We start from the raw sequence: 22,098 nt of genomic DNA on the forward strand, positions 1-22,098 counted from the left end.
AATATATTCTCAAATATTTTAAACGTTAAATTTTCAACAGTTAAACTGTCCGACGGCCAAACTGTTCAACTGTCAAATTGTCCAACGGTCAAAATGTCACACGGTCAAAATATCTTACAGGCAATCTGTCTTTCCATCGGTCAAACAGTTCAATAAAACAACTCAAAAATGTTAATCTTACGAAAATATATTCTTTGTTAGATTCTTTTAACGTACTATATTAATGTCTTTAAAATTTCCTAGGATTCTTGAAATTTCTTCTTTGACATAGTACACAGTTGGAAATGGTTCTCTAGGGGCATTCTTGTATTGTCGGTTAAGATCTCCTGCCGCAAGATTACACCTAAACAACAATATGTTTATTTTAATGTACTGCAATCATCGTCTGTTCAGTCCAGTTCGGACCCTTTTTTCATATGATTATGAATTTTCCATTATGGTTTCGAAACCGGACTAATATTCGTTGGATTAGAACTGGTTTTTAGCCCTGAAAGCTCATGTATAGCATCGCATCACAGATAATTTATCACGAATATTAAAATCAAGTTTTGAAAGCCTGGGCCTAATAAAACCAAAGATAAAACTTGTATTTTTAACATTTTAATTTTTCATCTGGGCCGTCAAACAGATAGCAATTCATTTATAGTAGTCTACTATATATGGCTATGTTTTTAGTCTTTCCTCTTATGTTATGTTATGTTTTCCAGAATATCCTCCTTCCCTCATTCTACGGTCGAATTTGATCCACTGACAAGAAATTCAGGATTTATTGTAACTGGTTTCTACCCCATCCCTTATCCTCTACCCCACTTTTGCTTTCATTACAAAATTCTTCCATCCACACTTAACAACGCTACTCAATAATGTAGCTTACCAAATTTACACATAAACTGACATTAAAAAGCGAAATACATATCATTCATTATGAAAATGATATATCCAAGGGCGTCTGTCGATAAAAAGAGAAAGACGCAATCAATCATTTAGCTCTTTATTTTTAATTTTTTTAGTTTAAAACTATTGTACTCAGCTAATCCTTGGCTGATTTAGGCTTTTAATTATATCCTGGCTGAGACAAATTTAGATCCGTTGACTAATCAAAAATCGGTTCAGTTAGAGGGATACCCAACGTCTCATTTTATTGCTACCCAAGTCTTATAACTACGTTGTAATAATATGTAACCCCCTAAATTAAGTTTAGATGAATGTGTACTATATATATTTAAATCACGCCCCTACCGCGTGGGTTAGTTTGGCACTCCTTTGTCAACAACCCATTCTACATTTCTGTGACTTCATTCAGGTTGGGTTTAAAATATTGCCACGGTCGTAGCGGTCATGCGTCTCGCGTCATATTGGCAGGGTGACGCAAATTTCAGATATCAGTTTTGCCGTTTGATTTACTATTTTTCTCCATAAGATAAAAGCGATGTTTGCTAGATTATCTAATTCGCTATTATATAAAGATAAATTTTTCTCAAATCGCCAAATCTAGGGTCTGAAATCTGCGTCACCCCTACAATCTGAAAGAGGGGAAGAGAATAAGGGATGGGGAAGAACCGGTTATCAAAATGTTTAGTTGTCTTGACTTTAATTTAAACTCAACCTCATTCAGAGAGATCTCGAGGTATAAGACAATGACCGTTGAATTGAAATACATCCACTATTATGATTACCATAATTACCCCCTCTTGAATTAGTGTTTGAAACGTTTAGACACTAAACTTAATGAGCTAACCAATTAAAATTATACAAAAGTTCCCAAAGTTTTCTAAGCCAACGAATAAAAAAATGTTATCATAAAACTTTGGGGACTAGTGTAATAAACATCCCAATGTCCCCTCCCTCCCTGAACTTGATTACATGGTCCAAACATTTTGTAAAGTTGGCAAGGTGTAATGCAAGAATAATTTTGCAATACTTGCATTTCCCTACCCACCACTGTTAAACTTCTACGCGCTGTGTCTCAAAAATAAGCCATGTTACGTCATAACAATGAGGGAGATGAGAGGAGAAGTGGGAAAGAAAACACCTAAAAAAGGGATCGATAATCCCTCATTTTTATGACGTCACAAGGCTGATTTTTTGAGCTGTCCGGCTACAACATGTTAATATAATTGATAGTCATATTGTAATTAAAGAGTTAAATGGTAGTTATAGGTTTCTAATGCAGTGGCATGCCAGGGTTTGTTAATTTTAAGGGCCTTTCCAATTTTGATTTTTTGGGAGTTGATACCCCATACACACTCAATTCTACTTTTATAACAACATAAACTATTGCAACTTTAAGTCAACACAATGTGTCAAAACCAACAGGGTTCCCCTAATTACTGTTCAGTTCCTCCCCCCCCCCTCCCACTATTTTTTTGCTCCACCAACCCTAACTCATCTCTTGCACAATTTCCCCAACCACAAAATGAATATAACGTTACTAATTAGCCATTAAACAGTATAAAACTTGTAGAAATTTTAAATAAAGCTCTTTATAGTGGATGACAAATGACCAATAAAAGGCCAATACACAGACTAAATTACGAATGGCAGGCCAGCATACATTTTAATTGACCAATGGTAGGCCAGCATAACGTCATTTTTATAGGCACTATAAAAAGAATCACATTAAATATCAAGGAATATCGTAAGACAAAAAAAAATGAAAAACCAAGAGAATAAATGTATAAGTATAGATGTATACTCCAGACAACTATCTAGCCCAAGTTGACGGGAACTTTTTCGTTCTTTTGTTTCGACTTAGCTGTGTTAATATTTTCGACGCTATTGGCTGATATTCAAAGACTCAATTGTAAGCCTGCACAGGGTTACAGAGTAGCATATGGATCGTGCCCCCTCTATTCTTTTACTTTAATACCAAGAGAACTTACAAAAAACAAATGTGATTGAAAATTTACTGATGCTTTGCGGTGCACTGTTTATGTTTATGAATGTCACTTTTAAACAGAAGAAACCAATAATAGTTATTTATCGCAGAGTATAATAGACAGCTTTCCGTGGATATTTAAATGAAAAATTATAAGATTTAAACTAGCTGTGTTAGCCCCTAGGGCCTTTAGGCCTGGGCTAACAAAACTGGTAGAAATTTTATGATTTTTATTTTAGTATTTGTGAAAAATTTTCTGTAGTTCGATGCTATACATGATTTGTTAGTATGGCTGAGAACCTGTTCTAATCCACCGGATATTAATCGTTTAACCCATTACCTTTCTAAAATATTAGGGCAAATTTTCAAGTTTTTTGGTGTACTAAATTTGAGAATACCTCCTTATTTTATGACTTTATTTTATTCTCTTGTGGTTAGGTTGCATATTACGCAACGGAGTGCAGTAATCAAATTTTTAACTTTGATTAAAAGTTTAGTAATAATGATGCCTTGACTTTGCTTGTGCAAGGAACACTGCTTTATACAGTCAGGATTTAAAATAATATTTACAGTATAAAGCGGTTTATCTCTATGAAAATTAAAAAATCAGACAATGGCATCCAGGGCGAGGTCGTTATTGAACACAAGCGGGAATGCGCCTCTAGCATCTAGGAGCTCGGTATTCAAAAGGGGCAAAAAGCTAGGGTATGGAAAAATAGCTTAAAACCATCCCAAGACATTGATTTGAGAATAAAATAGCCTAAAACTATCATGGGTCCTCTGTGAAGCTTCCCTAAATAAAGAAACCCAATCGGTTCAGTAGTTTTTGACACTTAAGCTTTATTAAAAGGATAATACCCAAGCCTCTAAAATAAATAAAATAAACCTTCTTTCTTCTCAAAATCTCTGAAACCCACTACCCCCAAAAAAAGCATGGACGTCCTTGCATTAGAATCAGATTTGATTGTTATTATGAATAAAACAGTTTTATTCTTTTAAAGGATGCTTACTACGCATAAAAATAATTCTAAAGGCTTTAAACATTGTTGATTATTCGCTCGAGTAAACAATGGTAGCCTCAATTTCCGCATCATCCTACTCAAGGTTGTAAAGATTAATAAAAATTGTGTATTAGTCACACAAGTATACAATTGTAGCCTCAAGTTCCCCATCATCCTACTCAAGGTTGTAAAGATTAATAAAAATTGTGTATTAGTGGCACAAGTATACAATGGTAGCCTCAAGCTCCCCACCATCCTTCTCAAGGTTGTAAAGATTAATAAAAGCTATTAATTAGTCGCTCAAGTATACACTATTTAACTCAAGTTTCACCCCCTCCTACTCAAGGTTGTAAAGATTAATGAAAGTTGTTAATTTGTAGTACAAGTATACTTTAGTAGTCTCAAGTTCCGAACTATCCTACTCAAGGTTGTAAAGATCAATAAAAATTATTAATTAGTGGCACAAGTACACAATGGTAGCCTTAAGTTCCGCACCATCCTACTCAAGGTTGTAAAGATCAATAAAAATTATTAATTAGTGGCACAAGTATACAATGGTAGCCTTAAGTTCCGCACCATCCTACTCAAGGCTGTAAAGATTAATAAAAGTTGTTAATTTGTAGTACAAGTATACAATGGTAGCCTTAAGTTCCGCACCATCCTACTCAAAGTTGTAAAGATTAATAAAAGTTGTGTTTTAGTCACAAAAGTATACAATGGTAGCCTCAAGTTCTCCACCATCCTACTCAAGGTTGTAAACACCAATAAAAATTATTAATTAGTGGCACAAGTATACAATGGTAGCCTTAAGTTCCCCACCCTCCTACTCAAGGTTGTAAAGATTGATAAAAGTTGTTAATTTGTAGTACAAGTATACTTTGGTAGCCTCAAGTTCCGCACAACCCTACTCAAGGTTGTAAACACCAATAAAAATTATTAATTAGTGGCACAAGTATACAATGGTAGCCTTAAGTTCCCCACCCTCCTACTCAAGGTTGTAAAGATTGATAAAAGTTGTTAATTTGTAGTACAAGTATACTTTGGTAGTCTCAAGCTCCCCACCATATTTCTCAAGGTTGTGAGCATCAATATTAATTAGTCGCTCAAGTATACACTATTAAACTCAAGTTTCCCGCCCTCCTACTCAAGGTTGTAAAGATTAATAAAAGTTGTTAATTTGTAGTAAAAGTATACTATGGTAGTCTCAAGTTCCGAACATCAATAAAAATTATTAATTAGTGGCACAAGTATACAATGGTAGCCTCAAGTTCCCCACCATCCTACTCAAGGCTGTAAAGATTAATAAAAGTTTGGTTAGCTGTTATTGCATTATCATACCAACAGTCAATATATATATATTTCAAGTATGGCTTTAAAACCGATTAATATCCACTGGTTTAGAGTCGGTTTTAAGCCATACTGAAAAATCATGTATAGCATTGTAGTACAGAAATTTTCTACGAATATTAATTTAAAAATCATAAAATTTATACCAGTTTTCATTTTTTAATTTTTCATTTTGATATTCGCGGAAAGCTGTCTATAATACGATGATATAAATAACTATTTTAACCAGAGTTCAATAACTAAAAACCCAAAGTTAAAGATCAGAACAAAACATCTAAACAACGGCATTTGAAACATCTAAGAATGGTCGTAGATTATACGTGTATATTATTACAGGAGAAAAATTTTTGTCAATCATTTTATTCATCGAATTTGAGAATAATGATTCCTAGTACAACAAGGTAAAATATCATAAGCGATGGCTCTCCATAAGCAAGTCCTAAAACTGTAATTATATAGAATCCTGTATTTATGCCATTTTGCAACAAATTTATGTTCTGTTTTGTCTCGACTTTATAAATTAACATTTTGTTATTAAATTCTGATACACTATTAATACTGTCCAATTTTAGAGCGTTGCTTTTATGGATGTTGTTATCCTTGTATAGTAAAAAAAAGTCATTATTACAAGTTTTAATCCAAAATAATCCTTCTTTACAACTTCACTTTCTAAATTCTTTTAAAGAAGTTGTATCAACTTTTTTGCTTTTTATTTAAGATAGCTAGCCGGCTCTTTCAGTAAGTAGTAGATGTAAAATTTTTCATAGAATTCAGATATGCAATCGTTTTTTTTTGTAGACCTCTTATTTTTTAAGTAATTTAAGTTTTTTAAAAAAATAATTAAGTCGGTTTTAAGGTACTAAAACGCAACAAAATAAAAGAAGAAAATGGCCAGTATGAACAAAAATAGTAAGATCTTTAATTTGACACCTTACTTTTAAAATTCTGTTGAGTAATTATTGAAAAAATCTATTTTTTTAACCTCGGTTTAATAAAAACTTTAGACCTAAATATTTTCTCAAACAGACATAAAAAACATGGGTTCATATATACCTTTAGAATCAGAAAAATATTATGAATCTATTCTAAGCAAAATTGAAAAAGTTTTATAAAACTATAATAAAAAAAATAAGTTTATTTTAAGAATCATAATTTTCGGCTTTAGAGGGTTAGCTTGAACCAAACCTGAACAAAACCTAAATAAAAGACAATGCAATGTAGCAGATATTTTTTAAACACAAGAGACAATAATGTATTTTTAACTGCATTGTTTTGAAGTTTATAAACAGACTGATGCATATTTGTTCATAATTTTTCATTCTTTACATGTTCTTTAATATCACTATATTTATTGTAGTATCTATTGTATATATTGTATGAACGTTCTCCTTTTTTTCTGGCAATTCTATAGGTTAATTTTATAGGTTAAGCTTCCCGATTCGTCAATTTTTGCGATTTGTGATTGGCTAGTTTAGTAGTTACAATTCTTAAAATAAACTTTTTATTTTTTCTTTTTTTTATTACAATTTTTTTAAACTTTTTCAATTTTGCTTAGAATGGATTCATATTATTTTTCTCATTCTAATGGTATATATGAACCCATATTTTTTATGTCTGTTTGAGAAAATATTTAGGTTTAATGTTTTGATTAAACCGAGGTTAAAAAAATAGATTTTTTCAACAATTACTCAACAGAATTTTAAAAGTAAGGTGTCAAATTAAAGATCTTACTATTTTTGTTCATACTGGCTATTTTCTTCTTTTATTTTGTTGCGTTTTAGTACCTTAAAACCGACTTAATTATTTTTTTAAAAAACTTAAATTACTTAAAAAATAAGAGGTCTACAAAAAAACCGATTGCATATCTGAATTCTATGAAAAATTTTACATCTACTACGTACTGAAAGAGCCGGCTAGCTATCTTAAATAAAATGCAAAAAAGTTGATACAACTTCTTTCAAACTTTTAAATCATAAAATATCTTTTTTTGCATTTTTAGTTATATAGCTCTGTATCTTTTTTGAAAGAGACATGATATATTTTCTTTCCTTATTTTGTAGATATCTTAATATTTTCATTTTGAATTTGGCATAATTTGGTAAGAGTTAAAAATTCGAATATTTTTATTATATCTAAATATAATATATGTAGTAAAGTATAAGAATGCAGGGATCTAAAGGGATAAGACAATGGCATATGAATTTTTGTACATCGCCAATGATGTAAAATTACCCTTTCCGTATATTTCAATTAGTGGTTGAAACATTTCGACACTTAACTTCATGAACCAACAAATATTTAATATTAGACCCCAAAGTTAGAATAGAATAGAATTTATTAACTAATGCAATACATTTAAATTATTAAATATACATATAAAATCATATTTTAAAAATTGCATAGCAAGGAGTAATTAAGCCTTGGAGTAGGCCGTAAATTTACCCCTTTAATTGATTTCATTTATTATTTTATTTATAGCGAGAATTACAAAAATTATTTGTTATATAAAGATATTTACACAAATTTAATAGATCAATAATTAAGTGGGTTGACTAAATAACTATTTACAGTTACAGAAGTTGGTACAGATTTTATTTCTTACAGGAAAAGCATTTTCTTTTGTTGCAATGAAATGATTTATAATTTAAAAAATAATCTTTTTTAATCATGGACAATGATTTCTTTACAATTGAGCAAATGAATAAAAAAAAAAGGTTATTATAAAACTTTGGGGACTTTTAATATACATCTCAATGTCCCCTACCTGTAATATCATATCTTTAAGGAAACAAACATTTTTGTGATTTATTATTTTGTAATAAAACTAAAATAAATGGTTTGAAGAGTTAAGTTTGAAAAACTTTACTTCCGTATTCCAGCACACCCCACCCGAGGGCTTGTTAGGTTAGAAAAAACTTCCCATGGAAACGTTTCACACAGGATGTACTGGGACCTTATGGTGAGTTCAGAACATGCTTTCCCTAAATTAAATTAGTACCTTCCCATAGTAGAAAATTTTAAAATTACATTTTGTGATCTAATTTTACTTTTATTTTTAAAGTATCTTCACCTAATTCCTTTATTGTCTTTCATGTTCACCATGCAAATTCGTTCACATTACAGTTAAATTGACAGATATTGGAGCTTTCTCAAAAAGTCTTAAACATTTTTCTATCTCTAATACTTTTTGAGATATCTTATTTTAAAGTATTGCTGTAAAATCATCTTTTACACAGCAAAAAGCATGTTCTGAACTTACTACAAGGTACATCCTGTGTAAACCGTTTCCACGGTTTTTATTCTAACCTAACAAGCCTTCGGGTGGGGTGTGCCAGATGCATTATTGTGAATACAATAGATCTACTTTTCATTTTTTCCTCACAAAAAAACATTTTGTGAAAATGTATATTTCTGATAGTTATTTCTTGCACCGTATTTAAAACAGCTTTCCGCGGATATAAAATGTACAATTATAAGATTAAAACCCCAAGAAGCCGAAGACACAGGCTGAAAAAACTGGCTTTAATCTTATGATTTTGCATTTTTAGATTCGTGGAAAACTGAATATGATACGTTGCGAGAAATTTTTCGTATGGATAAGAACCAGTTCTTTTCCACCAGATATTAATCGGTTTTAAATGAATACGAGAAAAAAATTTAAGAGTCTTCCTTGATATGACTCATGTAATAAAAATTTCATTAGCTTAGAATTTATTGAGTAATTAGTTGCTTCGCGTATAGCCTATAGAAGGAAGCAAGGTCAGGAGAATAGCATTAAACCATCCCCAACAAATTGATGAAAAGTTACAAAAAAACTAAATACATCAAGTACATAAATATTAGAAAACATAAATTTATCAAAAGCGAACAACGCATAAGGTAAGGGCCTTACAAAAGACGAATCCCAATCTGTCCCACTGTGAGGAAGACGATTCTTATATGAAGGAAAAGAAAAAGGGAAGGGTGGAAGAAAATCTCTTCAAAAGAGATGGGAGAAAAGGGAATCGTCTTCCTCACAGTGGGACAGATTGGGCTTCGTCCTTACAAAAGCCTAAACAGACTAGGAAGGTTTTTAAGTTCCTGGTTTATTGGCCTTGTTAGAAGAGGTCTTTTGTGACCTCTCCAATGCATTTCTTTAGTTTCCAATCATTTCTTTATTGAGAAGAAATAACATATGCATAGAAAAAGAAATATATCTTATTTTACATTATGTGTTCTTTGTACTCTAAAAAAATTCATCATAACAAAACGTAAATTTCAAAATCAAAATTCGAACATACATATTTTTTAGTAATAAGAGACGAAAACTCATAGAAACTGCGATTGTCCCTGTATTTTATCGCCATATTGGATACCATTAACATTGGAAGATTTAAAAAAAAATAGAAGATTTTTTCTAAAAAAATTGGAAGATTTTTTCTTAAAAATTGGAAGATTTTTTCTTAAAAATTGGAAGATTTTTTCTTAACAAAATGGAAGATTTTTAATAAAAGAAATAATTTTCTGCTTATTCAACGAATGTCTCGTAATTGTGTCGTTAACAATCTAATTATAGTATTCATATAATTAATTTGATAAATACCGATATAACAGTAGACCTTTTGCAATTCGATTTTTTTTTTGTGGGGGTAGGTCTTTTGTAGGTGTAGGTCTTTTGTAGAATAGGTCTTTAATAGCAACGCCATACATCCAACCATGGAAGTCCAAGCTTTTTATTTTAAAGGGGTTACAAAATCTTGACGGGTATGTTAATTCCTATTTGAGGGGCTGGAAAACGGCTTGCGAAGCACGCCGAAATTTTGTTGACATGGGTAAAATTAAAGGGACTGTGAACGTAAATTTTTCTCATCTTAATATCAAATCTTAACGTAACATCATCTCATTCATAATATCTCACAGATTGAGCAAAACGCGCTTTTGTTTGCTTAAAAAACGGCTTTTTCCGACGATTTTTATAAGGTACAGGGAAAGGAAGAAATTTTCCGTATTATATAAAATGTGCATTAAATTGCTTTTTTTCTCCCATTATAGCTAAAATTAAACTTTTTCACATAGTTCTAGATTTTTCCTAACGGTTAAGCTGACTTTTAACATAATCCTTGCTTTAAAACAATGTATAATTACTTAGAAATTGATAAAATAAGCAATATTTTTTATTGAAAACCAAATACAATAACAAAGCCAGAAACAGGTTTTTTATTATTATCCAATTAACTTTAAATGGCCCATCTCTCGCCCACCTTTAATTACAAATTTGTAAAAAATAAAGACGCAATATTTCTTTATGAACAGTCTGATAAAAGTGTAAACTAATTCTCCAAAGTGGGTTATTTATTGTCCAACACAATAAAAAAGGATATTATTATTTTAAATAACCTATGAGATTCAACCCTTTGTAGACAGTGAGGTATTTTTTTGTCAATAATACGAATTTAAAATAGGTCTTTATTACCTAATTACTACGTTATAAAAAAAATAATTGGCAATTTTATAGCATAAAATAAATCCTTAACAGTAAGTAAATTGTTTCAACTATGTATGACACGTTAAATATCCCTACAAACATTATAAGAAATAAAAATGTTCAGATTTTCCCTGTTTTTTCCTTTTTCCCTCCCAAAATACCATAAAATCAAGGCATTATTCCTGGATATTTTTGTTAATAGGACGTTTTTGGTTGATCAGTATAGTGAAATGTGCTTAGAAAATGTTAAGATTTGATAACCAGATGAGAAATTTTTACGTTCACACTCCCTTTAAGGTGTAAATAACCCTTCTCTAAGACTTTTAGCTTTGCTTTTTTAGATATTGTCATCCTTGTTAAAAGCAAAGCTTTTCTATAATAAGGGTCGGTAACGAATAGCTCCTATCGCTGATTTAAGCATGTTATGCATTTTCAAACTTTGCATGGTGATGCCTGTAGAGGTAAAGTACTATTTCGAAATCGTAGCTACTCTATAATCGTTACCAGAATGTCCGAACGTCCATTTAAAGCATGTTGATTTTCAACCATCTCTATAATCAAGTCCTAAAAATGTAGGTATGTCCTTAAACTATTGGATGTTGTCATCCTTGTTTGAACAGAGTTACACTCCTTGATACTCTGTATCTGATTATCTGAAAACAATAAAGTTCAAATTATCTGCACTAAGACGAGTAACTTCTCTTTCATGGACTCAGGAATTAAAGGATATATTTCTATTTAGATCATCGTAATATAGAAAGTTCTCCGCGGATAGACAATAAATATAAGATTAAAACCAGTTTTTGTGGCCTCGAGGGGCCAAAGGCTTGGGCCAATAATTGATCCAATAATTTTTACTTTATTCTTTTTTGAAAATGCTAAAATACTACAAAGTATAGGTTTTAATCCATACACTAGAAATGTTATGCTTCAGAGACTAAGAGAAAGGGAAATCTAGGAATCACAAATTAGATTATCTAACGTAAATGTAGTTTCTCTTCTTAAATCAGGGATTAAGAGGGGGCAATATAAGTAAATGAACAAATTAAATAGTCCAAGTAGTAAATTTGCTGATGAATTTAAGAAAAATGCAATCCTTATATAAAAGTAACAGGATGTCTGTTTGTCTATCTTTCTGTTTGTGTGTACCGTGTGTACCCTTTCAAGAGAAATCACAAAAAGAGGCCCCTAGGGGCGTAGCCGCTAGTATATTGATAAATTGACCAAGTTTTTTTTTTGCATATCTCTTTATCCCTGAACTGGTCTAGTTGAGTTGTCGATATTACATCAGGAAAATACTTTTTGTCTGCCATTTACAAATCTACCAGGGAGAAATGAATAGCACATCTTTCAGGTAAAATATCAAAGTAAAATAATAGAGGGGGTATGAGCCTTCAATGTTGGGAATCTGTCTTAATTTTGTTTCTGCGCCGCAAATTTTTTTACCCCCCCCCCCCAAAAGCGCGCAACAATTTTTTTTGTTAGAGATTTTCTATTTTGGGGGGGGTATTTACCCCCCCCCCAAAAAAATTGTTTGGGGGGGTAAATACCCCCTCCTAAATGGTTGGGGGTGCCTACGGCACCTCCAGGGTAGGGGTAAATTTTAAATGGGGGGGGGGGGTAAAATGAAAAAAAATTTGGGGGGGGGGGGTAATCGCCCCATTACCCCCCCCCCCTTGGACGTCTATGAGACGAAAAATGTTTCCACCACTAAATGGAAAAGCTTGTGTATCATCATTGGATATGTACAATGTACATCAAAATATCAGCTATTGTCACCCTTTAGATCCCTGCAGAAACATATATTTTCAAAATGCGAGTTTTAAAGTCAAAATAGTTAAAGATTACAATCGATCATTTATTGCAACGTATTAAGGACAGCTTTCCGCTGACATTAAAATTAAAAACAATAAGATTTAAACCAGTTTAGTTAGCCCCGAGATGCCAAAGGCTTTTTTATATTCGTAGAAAACTGGTCGTAATACGATACATAATTTTTCAGTATAGCTTAAAACTAGTTCTAATCCAGTGGATGTTAATCGGTCTCGATGCCATATTGGAAATTATATGGAAAAAATACAGAATCCATGAAAAGCCACATTTATATTTGTCAGGGATCTAAAGGGATAAGACAATGATCGATAAATTAATGTACATCCCCAATAATGATACACAAAATTGCCCCTTCTTTAGATTACAATAAGTGGTTGAAACGTTTGGATACCAAACCAATCAAAATTCACCAAAAGACCCCTAAGTTGTTAAGCCAACGAATAAGAAAACTTTATCAAAACTATTGTAATAAACAGTCCAATGTCCCCTTCCTTCCTGATTCGTCTAACCTTCGAAAATTAATGATTTTGTATATTTTATTTGAGTAGGACATCTTGTAAGTAAATATTGATATCCAATAACCATGGGGATTCAATACTAAATTGTTAGGAAATAAAGCAAGAAATTCCAGAAGCATATCGCATATGGTAGACGAGTAAATTGATCCGATAGCATGATATACAGACAGACGCAATAACCACTAAACCGTTATAGTTCTTCTTTACAGTGTAGCTTCTCATAGGTCCTGGGAAGGTTTATAAATATTTTGGGGGATGATACTACCACCCTCCCGAGAAAAATCACCCTTAGAAAAAATTGTCGTTTAAAACTACAAGTTACTCCCTCTTCCTCCCCTCAAGGGCCTCCAGATGCCTCTAAAGGCGTAGCCGCTAGTAGAGTATATATTGTAATAGGTCAACCAAATTCTCACAAAAATTAACCAAAATATCATTAACACCAGCTGAGTACTTTTATTTCAACACTTATTGGACAGATAGATAAACAAAATTAGTTATATAGTAGGTTTGCTTATTAAATCATCCTATTAAATGTGTATTTATTTATGATATAATATCTAATTTGAATTCAAATTTTTTTGCAAAAAAAATTAACAAATTTCATAATCAACACTGTCCTGCCACAACTGCACAACTGTAGTAAAGAATAAATAATGAAAATAAAAGTTATTTATTGCATTGTAGTATAGACAGCTTTCTAGGGGGGGGGGGGGGGGGGGAGGGGCGAACCCCATGTCCATTTTTGTAGGCCTTCTTTTTTTGGTTTAAATAGTGTGCAAAAAATGCCTATATTCAACCGTTTTTGGCTGATAGCATCCTTTAAAAGATTTCTTTTTTTGAAATTATCAATTACAGCAACATTTTCTAGTGAACTGCATTTTCTAAGCATTCTTATAATAATTTTCATTTATTGTTTATCAAAATATTTTTCCCTTATCTATTACAGCTAGATGATGTTAATAGATAATTATGATTATCGGATATTTGCTTTAGGTGCAAATTCTTTTTATTTTTTTTGCAATCAAAAATTATTTTGCAGCTTTCTGACAAATAAAACAAGGTCGATCGTGTTTTAAGTAACTGCTCAAGTATCATATTAAGAAAAACTATTTTGCCTATTTTATCATTGCTAATCTGTTTCATTTTCATTTCATTAAATTTCGATTAGTTATTATTCGAAAGGATATTTAAGGGCAGAAAAATAGCCGAAAACTAGATCCAGCATTTTTTTTATAAAAATAAAATAGCATAAAACCATACCGGGACCTGTAAAAAGCTTCGCTATGAAGGAGATCCATATCAGTTAAGTGGTTAGCGAGATCCTTCGCTACAGAACAAAAAAAGATTACAACTTACTTATAGAATAGGATAAACAGATGATATTTAGTTTGACAGATTTATATCAGAATCTACTCTACATCCCACTATGTCCGCCGTCTGTGTTTATCAGTGATAAGGGATGGGAAACGTAGGAAAATATTATTTCAGGCCTATTTCAAGCCTAGGCCTAAAAAACCTGTTATGGGATAGTGCATTAGTAATTGTAAAAGTTGCATTATCTCTTTCAAAACTAAGCCGGGACCTAATTTATGGCCAGGTTTCCTATCCCTTATCCCTGGTGTTTATATTATTCTGTATTTGAGATGGATATTTTGGTGCATAATATGGTTCTTCTAATTTGCTATCTTAATAGATTTATTGAAATTAGCTGTTTTTTCTGCTTTTATATCTGTGAGCGCTAATGAGCTATGAAAGGATAAGACAATGGTCGATAAATTGATATGAATATCCAATGAAGATAAACAATTATTGGTTGAAACGCATGGACACCCAACTAAGTGATCCAACCAATCAAAATTTAATTAAGCGTCCAAAGTTGTTGAGCCAACGAATAAGAAAACATTATCATAAAACGTTGGGGACTTTTTAAAATTCCAATGTCCCCAACCTCTCTGGCCATATTGTTATTTATAGCCTCAAACTACACTATGATATAACTTCAGATATATTTTTTTTTCATAATAAAAACCTGTGTAATACATTGAATATTATACATAAAGTATACATATTTTTATACATTATATTCTTATTTAAAATGAAAAAGTTTCCTATTGGAATATTGGCATGAGTAGGAGAGAGTGGGATAAGTAAATAAACCAATAAGTCATATCAATTTTATTTGTCAAGTGAAGTTAAGAAAAGCATTTTTTTTTTTTTTGGGGGGGGGGTATTTTTCCAAGGGCAATTTCTCTTAGGAGAGTGGAGGTACCTTTAACATTCCCTTAATCTTCAGAAGCTTCATTGTAGAGGAGAACCTTATTGGTCCTGCGGTTAGCGAGATTTTAAGCAACAAATACATAGACAATAAGGTATATCATGTTAGGAGTTTTTTTATGCCTCCAGGTGTAATAGCAATTAAGAATAGTTATTTCTCGCATCGTATTATAAACAGCTTTCCAGGGTTATAAAATGTACATTTATAAGATTAAAACCAATATTTTCAGCCCCGAGATGCTGAAGGCACGGGATAAAAAAATGGTTTTATTCAAGATTGTGCATTTTTATATTTGTACGTAAAAAATTTGATAAAATACGATGCTAGACATACTTTTTCAATATGACTGAGAACCGGTTTTAATCCACCGGATATTAATCGGTTTCGAAGCGATACTAGATATCTCTTTGCCCGTCCTTTAATCCTGGCAGAGAATGCACTATACATAGATTTCCATACTTTACTTCCAAGTTTTGAACTCAAGGGACACTATGCATATTAAAAATTGTTTAAATAAAAAGCAAAAATGAATATTATATTAAAGATTAATAAGTAAATGATATTATTATTATTAAGATATTTTAGAAGTATGACTTCAATAAATAACGATTTTAGTTTAATAATCTGTATTCTAATCATTTGCACAATAAAAAAACAACATTTTAAAAATATTTTTCGTTAATTTAGGCATGTTAAAATTCTGAAATATTGATTTCAAACTTTGCTTGGTAATTCCTGTAGATTTAGAGAGCGTAGCAACTCTATAATTGTTACCTGAATGTTAATTATTAACTTTTTTAACAACATTTTTATCATTGATCTAAATTTTGGAATACTCATTCCTAGAACAACAAAGCAAATTTTTATTAGCGAAGCATCTCTATAATCATGTTCTAAAAATGTAAGTATGTCCTTAAACAGTATCCTGTATTTCTTACAATTTTGTGTGTTCTGACACTCTTTAGGTGTTAATGTTTGTTTGTCCTACCGTTTCAGAGCTCTGCTTTTATGGATGTTGTCATCCTTGCTAAATTCTAAAATAATCATAATAATTTACCATTTTTGATATCCGGCCTTGTAAATGTAAAGTCTCCCTTTTTTGGAAAATATTGTATACATAAATTACTCCTTGAAATGTACATAAACATTTAATTCAAAACTTTCTCCATAATATGTAAGACATATTTTGAAGTGCAACTATTTGGGTATTGCAAAAAGTACATGAAGTATAATTGTGTGCAAAAAAATGTTCAAGGCTATTAGTAAATTAGAGGTAATTCTTAGATTTAGTAACCTTTGAAGTAATTAAATTTAAACACATTACAACTATCCAATAATTAAAGAAACCATTTATAAAAGTCTTGTGTGTCTGTTTGTCTGTACTGAAGGACCAATATAGTACTTTTATGTCCTGGTAAGGTTCAAAGCTATTTTGGGGGAGGGTACCATTACTCTCCTATAAGATATCGCTCCTAAATAAAATAGAACCACATTTTTTTTTCAAATTTAAAATTTAAAATGGGGGGGGGGGGTTATTGACTCTCCCCAACCTCAAATGCCCCTAGAGTCCTCTGAGGGGCGTAGCCTCTAGGAATAAATATTGTAATATTAAAAATATGGCCTCAGAATTTTGAACCTTTATCTAACATGAAAATATATCCCTTTTCCTTGTTCGGATATCGAAATTTCTAAATCATAAATAATTGTAATGATTTGCAATATTTTACAAGCATATTATCTTCAATAATTCACAAAACAAGAGGGGGGAACATCCAAAGTGACAATTTGATTCTTATAAAAAATTAATAGCCCATATTTCTTTTGAACTAAAGGATATGACATAGACCCAGAGATCTAAAGGGATAAGACAATGGCCGATAAATTGATGTACATCTCTAATAATGATACAAAAAATTACCCCTTCTGTAAATTAAAATTAGTGGTTGAAACGTTTGGACACCAAACTAAATAAACTAACCAATCAAAACTAAATAATAGTATCAAAGGTTGTTAAGCAATCGAATAAGAAAACGTTATTTTAAGACTTTGGATATTAGTGTAATAAACAGCCCAATGTCTCCTGTCTACCTGGATAGACCGCTATTGATAGACTGATAGGACGAACACCAAATACAACCTGATTATTTACTAATGCATCAGAAGTTCATCAAAATTCTTTTTGATTAAGATTAGCAGATGTCTCAATAATTGTCATTTTACTTAGATACTTACGCTCTTATATAATAAATTACGTCATACAATACAAATAACTAATGATAGGCCAATACACATACTAAATTACCAATAACAGGCCAGTATACAATTTAATTGACCAATGATAGGCCAGTATGACGTCATAGGCACTATATAAAGCTTCTAGTTACCTGCCAACTGTAAGATTACATAAATCATAAAGTTATATTTAAATTCTAAAGAAAATATTGGAATATATAGAAGGGAATATTTGTACATAAGTTGAAAATAAAAAATATTTGCAAGAATTATTGAATGGCTCCTCCATTTCATACATATAACGGACATGACCAGACATATTAGGAAAGGAAACTCTTTTTCAGTATGACTTCAAACTTGATTAGAACCGGTTCTCAGCCAATTAGAGTAGAACATTAGAGGAAGAAAGGGTTAACTAACTGTATCTCCCCATCGCAACCACCTTGTTCATGCAAACTTTTTATTGGGCCATTGAAAATCAACCAATGATGTTGCTTATAGTAGCAGAAAATAATTTAGAAGCAGACGAAAAAGGTCGTTGAAAAAGGAAGGGAGGTAGTTGTCTGTATATACATCTTTACTATAGATCTGTTTTTAGTCATAATGAAAAAAAACATGCATAGACAATTTTCCACGAATAATAAAATAAAAAGCATAAGATTAATACCAGTTTTGTAAACCAATCGGTGCAGACAAAACTGGTATTGAACTTATTTTTATTTATCATTTTAATGTCCGCGGAAACCTTTCTTTGAAAAGATGCAATAAATAACTATTTTTGAATTTTCAAACAATACTTATTGTTTTCTTATTGTAATTAAATTACTTACTTTGGAGCGAGGAAACATTAATCGATTGTAAAATGAACTGGTAACCAAATCTTCAATTGGGCCATCGACAATAAACACCATCAAAATTTGTACCAGTATTTCTTTTTGTACAGGTAAAATGCATGATTTTAGAAAACTGACTTGGATATTAAGGCGGGTTCATATCTGAATTAGAAAGAGGGGATGTGCAACAGATAAAACTAACTTAAATAAAATTTCCGACCGAAAAAGAATTTTAAAAAAATGATATTTAGAATGCGACCACTTAAAAATGTATTTCATTACCTTCCTTCCCTTTATTTACCAACCCTTTATTTACCAACCTTTTACCAACGACCAGACATACAATTGTATAGCTATTTGTCAATGAGGGTAAAAAAATTATTGAATCAGAACAATGGCTTCATGGTGCTCCCAGGAAAGGCCTTGAGGAGTAGAATCAGGAACTTTTGTCTGTTTAGAATTATCTCGCTCCTAGCCTTAGAAATTACTAAAAAACACCATTTTTTAAGGTTTATTGAGAATTGTCCAATTTGTAGAGGCTTTTTGAGATTTTCTCAGGCTAGATAAAAAAGGTCCAAATTCGACCCACCCTATTGGATATCATATCTTTGGCCTTATATGTTTAAGTTGAAATATGCAGAAGAGCTAAAAACCTGCACATTGCTGTGATATTGTTAAAATTTTTAAAAGGCCTGAGCTAGTTAGCCTGTAGAGATAATGAGATAAAATTTTGTACATGTATTTCTAGGCACCTAAAGTAACTTTTTAGGTCAGCAGAACAATGATATTCGAAAAAGTGTATTTTGAGTAACACGTCGAATATCCACTAATATGGCCAAAAATTTGTGTCTAAACATTTGCTGTAAAAAATACAAATGAAAATTCTAGACTAACATTTTATACCTTTAAAATGTAAAACTGAGAGTGTCCTTATGAGTTAGATTTCTTCATTCAAATATCGTGCACATAAAACTTTTATTATTCCTACCAGCCTAAAATTATTGCTCCACAACGGCCATAACACAGGTTGTTACAGCTACCCAAATCTGTATTCTAGTGAGGTTTGTATGGGGTAATAACAAATATTGCTGCTCTATTGTCTGGAATTTATTGCATTATCAAAGTCACTTATGTATAGTTTGTATGGAAATTTATCTGTACTTAAATAAGTTCAACACCTAGGCTGAAATTATTCTAAAATGTAAAAAAAGTGATTAGATCATACAAAAGTTTCAATCATGGCTCGGCAGCAGCGCGTCAGCCGCGACAAAGTCTCAAAATTAAACTCGTTTCGTTCGATTGCCATATTTGGGATTGGTTTAGACTTCCAGCTGATTTTTAAAACTGCAAAGGGTTAATTTCCCTGAGGATTACAAGCGGCTGACGCGCGGCTGCCGAGCCCTGGTTAGAATTCCTTCAGATATTTAAGCTTAAGGTTTTTTGATCCTTTAGATATGCGTTTAATCATACTTTGAGTTTTGTTAATATTAAGAACAGTTAGACTTAATAATCGCTTTTGATTGGAAGCTTACTCACACTTTTACGGATTTTTAACACAACCTATCTCCCCCTTTATATTTATTTATCAAATCTCGGTACATACTTCCTTTATAGACATTTTAAATTACATTCAGAAGTTTTTTTCCCCCAGTATTGCTTCGAAACCGACTAATATCCAGTGGATTAAATCTGTCTACCATATTAAAAATTATGAATAGCATCGAATAACAGACAATTTTCTATGGATAATAAAATAAAATAAACATAAAATTAATACTAGTTTTTGTTAGACGGGGTCTTCAGCCTCTCGGGATTAACAAACTGGTTTAAATCTTAATAATTTTTCCTTTTAATATCCGCGGAAAGCTTTCTATAATACGATGCGATAATTAACCATTCTTTAATTAGCTTACCTTGTATTTCCAACAATAACCCCATCAGGATTGAGCATGGGAACAATCTTGAATATGAAAGTATTTCTGAGAGTGGCTGCTGTGTCTGATTCACCAGTAAGGTAGTGGATGACTCCTTGCATCACCCAGGAACTAAAACATAATTTAACTTTGACAATAAACCTTTTTTTCTCATACCTGTACAATTATAAGATTAAAACCAGTTCTAATCTACCGGACATTAATCCGGTTTCGGAACGTTACTGTTTTAGGTTACTGATTTTGATCCATTTAAACAGATAATACAATACCTGGGAGTTTTACCAGGATGAACTCTTCCAGTAAGAAAGATAACATCCAGGTATACAGTTAATATAATACCTGGAAGTTGCAAAAGGATGAACTCTTCCAGTACAAAAGATAAATAAGGTGTACAAAAAATAAGATACCTCTTAGTTTCACCAGGATGAACTCTTCCAGTAAGGAAGAGAATCCAGGTGTAATGATATGATCTCTTCCATTAAGGAAGATAATACAGGTATACAGATAATATAATACCTGGGAAATTCACCAGGATGAACTCTTCCAGTAAGGACTAGAATGGAGGTATACAGATAATATAATACCTGGGAGTTTCACCAGGATGAACTCTTCCAGTTAGGAAGAGAATCCAGGTATACAGATAATATAATACCTGGGAGTTTCAAAAAGGATGAACTCTTCCAATAAGGAAAAGAATCCAGGTATAAAGATAATACAATACCTGGGAGTTTTACCAGGATGAACTCTTCAAGTAAGGAAGAGAATCCAGGTATACAGATAATATAATACCTGGGAGTTTCACCAGGATGAACTCTTCCAGTAAGGAAGATAACACCTTTGTTTGCATCAGGTATTTCAGAATCCTAAATCAGAAGCTCTCTATAGTGCCTATTAAAAATGACGTTATACAAATCAAATGACCTATGATAGGCCAGTACACAGACTAAATTATCAATGACAGGACAGTATACATTTTTATTGACCAATGGTAGGCCAGTGTGTTGTCAAAACCAAGCACTAAAGACAACATATACTTAACAAAACTGGGATATCACATTAATGTTAAAAGACCATTGGGGATGAATATATTAAAGGTTGGGCTTTTAAACTTTGTGGGATTGATTGTAATTGTATATTTTTGTATGGTTCTATGATTTAAATTCTTTCAAAGTTAATTTCTCAAAAAGAAGGCATATTTCAACCTGATAACCAATAATTATGTTCTTCATATGGGCGATGCTGCTATCCTTGATAATCTATAGTTAGGTCAAACAACCAATGATAATTAAGTGGAGCCAAATCTCTCTTTTTCTGTCCAAACATCCATTGTATTAATTTAAGTAACAACCATTAGACAACCAACTTTTTGATTGCACAACCTTTACCTGGAAGTTCTGTGTATGGTAATGAGTTGCGCCTGTTTAAGGCCAAGGCATTTCCTCCTACTTTAACTAATAATGTCGCGCAACTGACATAGCAGCAGTAACAACCATTTTAACATCTTTAGTTATGACGCTGTTTTAAGCTAAAATTTGAACCTATCACCTTCCCCGACGACGAGCAAATGCTGAATTTTTTGAGCCACAGTTGCCGGTTAACTCACCCTGTTTGTTATGGTAAGCATGGGCACATCATTTCCACACAGAGTTTGGCACAGAACTGTTTGGGTACAGTAATATGACCTCACCGGGTCCCGGCGAATCTTCTGCAGGTCATACAATAAATCAGAATATCTAAAGTCAAACAAAATCTTAATCAAACTTATTTAAAATAGATAGATAGT

At 31.9% G+C, this 22,098-nt stretch overlaps 1 protein-coding gene across 1 annotated transcript in view; it reads right to left on the reverse strand.

The window, feature by feature from the left end:
* Window positions 1–207: 207 nt before the first annotated feature.
* The window catches only part of LOC145312611 (cytosolic carboxypeptidase 2-like), a 24,284-nt gene continuing 2,393 nt past the window's right edge, over window positions 208–22,098 (reverse strand). Inside the window, exons 2-5 of the mRNA XM_080151870.1 lie at window positions 21,919–22,048; window positions 21,105–21,178; window positions 20,295–20,426; window positions 208–343 (exon numbers count right to left, since the gene is read on the reverse strand). Of these exons, the coding sequence (XP_080007996.1) occupies window positions 208–343; window positions 20,295–20,426; window positions 21,105–21,178; window positions 21,919–22,048 (472 nt within the window). The remainder of the gene's footprint in view (window positions 344–20,294; window positions 20,427–21,104; window positions 21,179–21,918; window positions 22,049–22,098) is intronic.

Source organism: Acartia tonsa, chromosome 2 (assembly GCF_053477335.1).
Source record: "Acartia tonsa isolate MP-2025a chromosome 2, ASM5347733v1, whole genome shotgun sequence".
Lineage (NCBI taxonomy): Eukaryota > Metazoa > Arthropoda > Copepoda > Calanoida > Acartiidae > Acartia > Acartia tonsa.